This window comes from Oncorhynchus tshawytscha, linkage group LG19 (assembly GCF_018296145.1).
Source record: "Oncorhynchus tshawytscha isolate Ot180627B linkage group LG19, Otsh_v2.0, whole genome shotgun sequence".
Classification (NCBI taxonomy): domain Eukaryota; kingdom Metazoa; phylum Chordata; class Actinopteri; order Salmoniformes; family Salmonidae; genus Oncorhynchus; species Oncorhynchus tshawytscha.
In genome coordinates, this window is record NC_056447.1 from 53,145,858 (window position 1) to 53,154,627 (window position 8,770).

At 42.9% G+C, this 8,770-nt stretch overlaps 1 protein-coding gene across 2 annotated transcripts in view; it reads left to right on the forward strand.

Annotated features, from left to right (window-relative positions):
• Window positions 1-2,504, forward strand: part of LOC112218935 (LHFPL tetraspan subfamily member 3 protein-like) — a 61,777-nt gene extending 59,273 nt beyond the window's left edge. The window contains exons 4-5 of one of the 2 annotated variants that reach the window (XM_042301867.1): window positions 877-905; window positions 1,888-2,504. In XM_042301867.1, the coding sequence (XP_042157801.1) occupies window positions 877-893 (17 nt within the window). In that variant the 3' untranslated portion in view covers window positions 894-905; window positions 1,888-2,504. The remainder of the gene's footprint in view (window positions 1-876; window positions 906-1,887) is intronic. The other variant, XM_042301868.1, reaches the window with a different exon arrangement.
• Window positions 2,505-8,770: the final 6,266 nt, after the last annotated feature.

Genomic DNA, 8,770 nt, shown 5'->3' on the forward strand with positions numbered 1-8,770 from the left:
CTGTGAGTGTAATGTTTACTGTACATTTTTTGTTGTTTATTTCACTTTTGTATATTATCTACCTCACTTGCTTTGACAATGTTAACATATGTTTCCCATGCCAATAAAGCCCTTCAATGGAATTTAATTGAGTGAACAAGAGAGGGGAGGTAGAGATAAGAGAACAGAGAGAGGGGAAGAAGGGATGGCAGACAGACAGACTGATGTTGCAGCAGATGCGTAACTTGCAGCCAGGGTTCCAGGGGTCCAGGGGTCTTTTGAATGGAGGGATGAATGACAAATGGATGATTGCTCAGCTCACTGTTATCCTGTCTCAATGAAAACCATCCACCTCTCAAACACACGCTACCATGAATACCAGAAGACTGCACTGGTCCAGAATGACACGCCTGCTGGTTGTCATTGGTACTACACACATAGAACTTCACATCCCATACTATACAATAGGTTGTTACACATTTTGTGTCTTTGATGATTCAACACAAATACAGGAATATTAACTAATAACTATAAACCTATCTCCTCCCTCCCCACCCCCCCTCTCTCTCTGCCCCCCCCTTCTCTCTGCCCGCCCCACCTCCCCCTCCCTCTCTCTGCCCCCCTCCCTCTCTCCCCCCCATCTCCCCCTCCCTCTCTCTGCCCGCCCCATTCCCCCTCCCTCTCTCTGCCCACCCCATCTCCCCCTCCCTCTCTCTGCCCACCCCATCTCCCCCTCCCTCTCTCTCTCTCTGCCCACCCCCTCTCTCTGCCCGCCCCATCTCCCCACCCTCCCTTTCTCTGCCCGCCCCCTCTCCCCCTCTCTCTGCCTGCCCCCATCTCCTCCTCCCACCCCACCCCATCTCCCCACCCCCCCCTCCCTCTCTCCTTCTCACATAGAAGCTGGGAATGCCTAAAACAACCCATAGGTGAGTGATGAAATACAGTCAAACTGGCTTCCTTGACAAAACAGGCCAATTCAAACAAAACTCTTGTGCCTGAAACATGTGTCAGTGATGTGGCTGAAACATGTGTCTGCTAATGTGGCTGAAACATGTGTCTGCTAATGTGGCTGAAACATGTGTCTGCTAATGTGGCTGAAACATGTGTCTGTGATGTGGCTGAAACATGTGTCTGTGATGTGGCTGAAACATGTGTCTGTGATGTGGCTGAAACATGTGTCTGCTAATGTGGCTGAAACATGTGTCTGCTAATGTGGCTGAAACATGTGTCATGTGTCTGCTAATGAGGCTGAAACATGTGTCTGCTAATGTGGCTGAAACATGTGTCTGCTAATGTGGCTGAAACATGTGTCTGCTAATGTGGCTGAAACATGTGTCTGCTAATGTGGCTGAAACATGTGTCTGTGATGTGGCTGAAACATGTGTCTGTGATGTGGCTGAAACATGTGTCTGCTAATGTGGCTGAAACATGTGTCTGCTAATGTGGCTGAAACATGTGTCTGTGATGTGGCTGAAACATGTGTCTGTGATGTGAATTATTCAGTGTGCGTCTCTTTAGTATGTGTAAAATGGTCATGTCCTATTTAATGTCTTATCAGGATTGGCCTGGAAATGTAGTACGTGTCCTCGCTGTGCTATTATGGTAAATGGGTCGTACATTTTCATCGTCAGAGCATATATCCCCTAGCTTGTCCCCTTTTCCCCCCTCTCTCGCTCTCTCCATCTCTCTCTTTCTGTCACTCTCTCTCTCTCCATCTCTCTCCGGTCTCTGTCTCTCTCTTTCTGTCACCCTCTCTTTCTCTCTCTCCTCTCTCTGTCTCTCTCTTTCTCTCACCCTCTCTTTCTCTCTCTCCATCTCTCTCTGGTCTCTGTCTTTCTCTTTCTCTCACCCTCTCCTGTCTCTATCTCTTTTTATCCAATCCCCTATCTCTCTCTCTCTCTCTCTCAGGTGTCTGCGTTTCCTAGTGTGTACGTGTAACTTTCATCATCACGCTCCAGAGTTTTACCCATCATCCCCCAGAAGAGGACGACACTGGCACACTCTATGGCTATGAGAGAGAGAGAAGAGAGAGATCGAGAGGAGAAGAGAGTAAAAGAGAAAGAGAGGTGGACAATGAGTGAGCGAAACAGACAGGAGAGAGGGAGAGAAATGCTATGTAGCCAGATGTCTCCCATTCATTCACACATGGACTGTATTCTAGTTCTCACCTTCTAGTCTATGCTGGATCTGCCAATGATATGTACATCTCTATTATATTGGCCCTGCTCACAGTCCTACAGTCTCTCTACCTCCACACTATTCCACTGTCACTGAACCCCTAGGAACCCCAGCAGAGACTAGACAATCTTCACACAGCCGATCATCGACCAAGACGGGGACAGAGACTGACCAACAGAAGACGTATGGATTATCTGTGTATGGATGAAGACCAACAGAAGGGTTGAAGTATTGTTCTTGAAATCATGTATTGTAGTGAGAGAAAAAACACACACACTCAGATACACACACACACTCACTCAGACACACACTCACTCAGACACACACACTCACTCACTCAGACACACACTCACTCAGACACACACTCACTCAGACACACACTCACTCAGACACACACTCACTCAGACACACACTCACTCAGACACACACTCACTCAGACACACACACACTCAGACACACACACACACACTCAGACAAACACACACTCAGACACACACACACACTCAGACACACTATCACACTGTAGACTGTAGACAGTCACATTTGAACGCGTACAGGGCATTCAGAAAGTTCAGACCCCTTGACTTTCCACATTTTGTTTACGTTACAGCCTTATGCTAAAATGGATTACGTGTTTTTTTTCCCTCATCAGCCTACACACACTACCCCATAATGACATCACAATACCCCATAATGACGTCACAATACCCCATAATGACGTCACAATACCCCATAATGATGTCACAATACCCCATAATGACGTCACAATACCCCATAATGACGTCACAATACCCCATAATGACGTCACAATACCCCATAATGACATCACAATACCCCATAATGACGTCACAATACCCCATAATGACATCACAATACCCCATAAAGACATCACAATAACAGTAAGTATTCAACCATTTGCTATGAGACTGTAAATTGAGCTCAGGTGCATCCTGTTTCCATTGATAACCCTTGAGATGTTTCTACAACTTGATTTGAGTCCACCTGTGGTAAAGTCAATGGATTGGACAATATTTGGAAAGGCACACACCTGTCTATATAAGGTCCCACAGTTGACAGTGCATGTCGGAGCAATAACCAAGCCATGAGGTCGAAGGAATTGTCCGTAGAGCTCCGAGACAGGATTGTGTCGAGGCACCGATCTGGGGAAGGGTACCAAACAATTTCTACAGCATTGAAGGTCCCCAAGAACACAGTGGCCTCCATCATTCTGAAATGGAAGAAGTTTGGTATGTCCTTGAGTGACCCAGCCAGAGCCCAGACTTGAACCCAATCAAACATCTCTGAAAAGAGACCTGAAAATAGCTGTGCAGCAACACTCCCCATCCTACCTGACAGTCACATTTGAGAGGATCTACAGAAAGTTTTCAGAATTTCCAGATTTTTTTTTTTACTCCCTTATGCTAAAATACACGTGTTTCAAGCTCATCAGCCTACAAACCCAAGAAGACTCGAGGCTGTAATCGCTGCCAAAAGTGCTTCAACAAAGTATTGAGGAAAGGGTCTGAATACTTATGTAAATGTAATTTTTCAGTTTTGTATTTTTTTTTAAATAAATTCGCAAAATTGTCTAACAACTTGTTTTGGCTATGTCATTATGGGGCATTGTGTGTAGATTTATGAGGGACAAAAATGATTTAATCCATTTTAAAATAAGGCTGTAATGTAACAAAATGTGGAAAAAGTCAAGGGGTCTGAATACTTCCTGAATATGCTGTATACATTGTATCCTTAGACATTGACCTTGTAATAAATCCCTAATGCTAACACATTAATTAAGCAACACTAGATACTGTATATTGACATCACAATTTCTGAATGTATTTTACCATTTGCTATGAGACTGTAAATTGATTCTCATGTGCATATTGTTTCTTATAACATAATGGGATGTTTCTTACAAACAAAACAGTCCTCCTTAAAGTCAATGGATTGGACAATATACCCTCTTTACCAGAACACTGTTGTCTAGCGTGAGTTGCTACGGTTACTGTGTATAGATATTCACTGGAGAGAAGAAAAAAAATGTTTTACAAAGTTTGGGGTGTAAACATGTATATTCTAAAATATCAAAGAAGCACTAATGTAGGAATTCATTTTGTAACTCCATTGCAAGCGTATGCTCAGATCGATTTACACAGTACTTCATGAACTTGTGTCTCAATATTTTGTAGTATGGTATATTCTTCTTCACTGTGACGGGGGTGAATGAATGACTGCACGTCTCCTTTGTATCTTGTAGCTGAGGGGTGAATGAGTGTGTGTATGTGATATGTGTCTGTCCACACGTTACTGTGTGTGTTTAATGCATATCTCTCTCTCTCTCTCTCTCTCTCTCTCTCTCTCTCTCTCTCTCTCTCTCTCTCTCTCTCTCTCTCTCTCTCTCTCTCTCTCTCTCTCTCTCTCTCTCTCTCTCTCTCTCTCTCTCTCTCTCTCTCTCTCTCTCTCTCTCTCTCTCTCTCTCTCTCTCTCTCTCTCTCTCTCTCTCTCTCTCTCTCTCTCTCTCTCTCTCTCTCTCTCTCTCTCATATATAATGATTAATTGATTGGAGGTTGGAAACAGATATCAAAACAGATACCAAACATTAAGAAACTATAAGGAAGAGAACGGTAACCGCAATTAAATAAATAAAGAAGAATATATGAGTGTGATTAATAAAGGTTTTCACGTTAGAACAACGGTGTGTGTCCTGTGTTTTTATCTCATTGGTTTGGTGGTCCCTCTGTTATAGGCCAGGATTCAATCCCATCACTCTTTGTCAACAATGCCGCTTTTAAAGGCAATGTTTGTACTTTTGCGGAGACAAATTTCACAGGAAACTCTGCATATCTCAATCAGAGATGACCTTTTTTTTCACATTGACACTAAAGCTCGATCGGTTTGAATCCTGGCCATGGACTGTATTAAATAAAAGTTGTCCAGTACTGGGCCCTTGGTATCTAGTTGTCCAGTACTGGGCCCTTGGTATCTAGTTGTCCAGTACTGGGCCCTTGGTATCTAGTTGTCCAGTACTGGGCCCTTGGTATCTAGTTGTCCAGTACTGGGCCCTTGGTATCTAGTTGTCCAGTACTGGGCCCTTGGTATCTAGTTGTCCAGTACTGGGCCCTTGGTATCTAGTTCGGCTATGAAAAAAGCCAACTGACATTTACTCCTGAGGTGCTGACCTGTTGCACCCTCGACAACTACTGTGATTATTATTATTTGACCCTGTTGGTCATCTATGAACATCTTGGCCATGTTCTGTTATAATCTCCACCCGGCACAGCCAGAAGAGGACTGCCCACCCCTCATAGCCTGGTTCCTCTCTTGGTTTCTTCCTAGGTTTTGGTCTTTCTAGGGAGTTTTTCCTAGCCACCGTGCTTCTACACCAGCATTGCTTGCTGTTTGGGGTTTTAGGCTGTGTTTCTGGACAGCACTTTGAGATATCAGCTGATGTAAGAAGGGCTTTATAAATAAATTTGATTTGATTAGTTAGAGAAGCTGTAGAACTGGATTAACACGAGAGAGACGTGCAAGTGTACGGGTTTCTTACCCTGTTTGCATCAAGTCCCCGATTCCGACCCGAGTTAAGCGTAAATAAATTGTAACGTTATTCCTATCTATGCACTTTTCTATCTATTCGTATTCTGACCTTGAACATGAGAATAGAATGCTATTCACCCGCTATTGGCTCGGGTGGAGGTGTGTCTACAGATAAACCATGACTGGCCTCGACTTAAACCACGACTGGCCTCGACTTAAACCACGACTGACCTGTTCTGAATTTAAACCACGACTGACCTCGAATTTAAACCACGACTGACCTCGAATTTAAACCACGACTGACCTCGAATTTAAACTCGACTGACCTCGATAAAATTTAAACCACGACTGACCTCGAATTTAAACCACGACTGACCTCGAATTTAAACCACGACTGACCTCGAATTTAAACCACGACTGACCTCGAATTTAAACCACGACTGACCTCGAATTTAAACCACGACTGACCTTGACTTCCTTCCCTTATACTTCCACCACCTTTAAGAACCAATGAGTGGTTTGGAAGGAATCGTTGGCTAACTGCAAGCATTGCAAAGCAATCACCAGTCTGCTATTCAGTGGAGTGGGTGTGGTCATGCTGTCAATCCAGCATGACTTCTGCCGAGTTCAAAACAATTGGAAACATGGAAAATGGGAAATCTGACTTCAGTGAGTTCAAGACAACTGGGAACTCGGGAAAAAAAATCAAGCTCCAACTGGGAAAATACGTTTTGAAAGGTCATCCAACTCAGAATTGCAAGTCGGGAACTCGGGTCTCTTTCTAGAGCTCCAACCTGAAGATCACTGACATCATCAAGATTCAACTTAGTTTTTTTTCAGAGTTCCCCGTTGTCTTGAAAGCACCATAACTCCAGAGAATGACAGACTTTGATGACAAAGTTTCATGAAAAATGTTGCCCACGAAGAAGCCCCATGCCACCTTCCTGTTCAAGTGAGCACAGCACAACTGTGAGTCCAAAAATGTATTGTATGCTGCTGCATAAATTATGTAATACGCCAGGGAGATATGTATACTGTAGATAAGAAAGTAATACTAAGTGTATGTTGTGTAGTAAGCTGTTAGTAGGCCATGTGCGTCACCCTAATAATTTCACCTACTGTTCTGACTTGGTGGTGCACATGTAGTCTATAGCCTGTTTTAGACAAATGTAATCATTAAATATTGTAAGAGCATTCATTGTCTGCTTATATGCCCCCTTTATTTATTAAAAGGTTCTGACTTGGTGTACAGGGAGAATACTGTAAGAAAAGCCCATGTTCTGAATTCTGTTGCTGTACATTTCAAAAGTGCTGAACAAATAGTTATATTGACTACGTCAGTCCTAGCTTGCTTATTAATGTCTTATGCCTCGTGTACACTAGCACACAGTGCCGTGCGGTGAAACACAGCTTCCCATTCAATTTTAAATGGAAGGAAAGCGGTGAGAAGCGGAGAAGACGGGATCGTTGGGCAGCACGAACGTGGCTTGGGAGTCAGTGAAAAAGTTCAATATTTCCCAACTTTATGCAAATCACCAGTCGCGACCGCTAGGCGATGACCTATCATATCGAGTGGTTCCCATGACGAATTTGACACTATGCGACCCAAGGCTGGAGACTTTCTTTAGCAAAGATGGCTGACAAAAATACCAGGATGGAAGCAAATGTAAGTAATTATAATTTCATAACGAATCATGCAAAAACTGTACAGTTGAGAGGAATATGTTAGTTAATGTAGAGGCAAACGAATATGCATATTTTTTTGTCATAAAGTTAACTTACGAAAATCGCTATTTACCAAGCTAGCTGACTAGACAACATTAGCCAGCTAGCTGGCTAGATTTATGGGTGTTGTGAAATGAGTATGAAATTGTACTTATGGTTGTTTAATGTTTTAGGGACTCCTGAAACAACCAGCTACCCAGGCTGTCGTCTTGTGAAACAGTGGATGTAAAGAATCTAGCTAGCTAAAGCGTTTCCTGCCAATTTAATGGACAATTTTGTAAGCTCGCCTTGCTGATATTTGCCAAACAGCTGAAGTAACGCGGCTAGCTAACTACTTTCTTGCTTTTTGTGCAGTGGAGGAAAACATACCTGTATGCCTATGGATGTGTAGCTAGCTATCTAGCCGATCTGTGCGTGGACCAAAACGTTTGGTATACATATTAGGTCAGAACCTAGCTATGAACCTCAGCTATCATAGCAAGTTGTGTCAACTTCAAAACAGTCTGAATGACATTAATGAAGCCTATGGATTGAGTAGAATATAATGTAACTTTATGCCACGCATACAAGTCATATATACATGCAGTTATTACCATGCATGAGATTCTCACATTGTAGTCCGTACATTTAATATAATCACTGATCATGTACTCTACCTTGGAAAATAAAGGTGCAGTTCAGGTATGAATGTCTGTGAGATTCTTTTTCAGTCATATCCAATACCAGGTGTATCAAATTCTAGTTTTTGAAAGATGCTGTGTCTACATACATGTATTACAATTATACACTTCAACAGTGTTAACCAATCCTGGTCCTGGGACACATTGTAACTATGCAATAGACTAGAAACATGATTTAACTAATTAAAGGCTGATTTGTAATTTGTATATACAGAAATGTAATTTAAAAAACAGTACACTGTAGCAGTACACTGCATACAGCTATTGTTACTTCCTATGCATCATGTGTGTACTCTAAAACTGGTTGATCTCAATATCTAATTTCCTTCATCTGCATTGATCTGATAATGTCACGACTTCCACCGAAGTTGTTCCCTCTCCTTGTTCGGGCGGCGTTCGGTTCCCATCTCATAATTCTGTTCATTATTTAACCCTCTGGTTTCCCTTTCTGATTGTCTTTCGTGTGTTGGAGTTCTATCCTGTTTTGTCCTCGTTTGATAATGGGATTTTTGTTCCGTTCTTGGATTGAGTAAATACAGTGTTTTTTACTCTTACCTGTGTCCTGCACCTGACTCCTTTGCTATCCTCTAGATAGACTCTGACAGAATCACGCACCTCTACATGGAGTCAGCAGGTGCAGCCAGCCCTCCGCTTCAAATGGAGGAGCA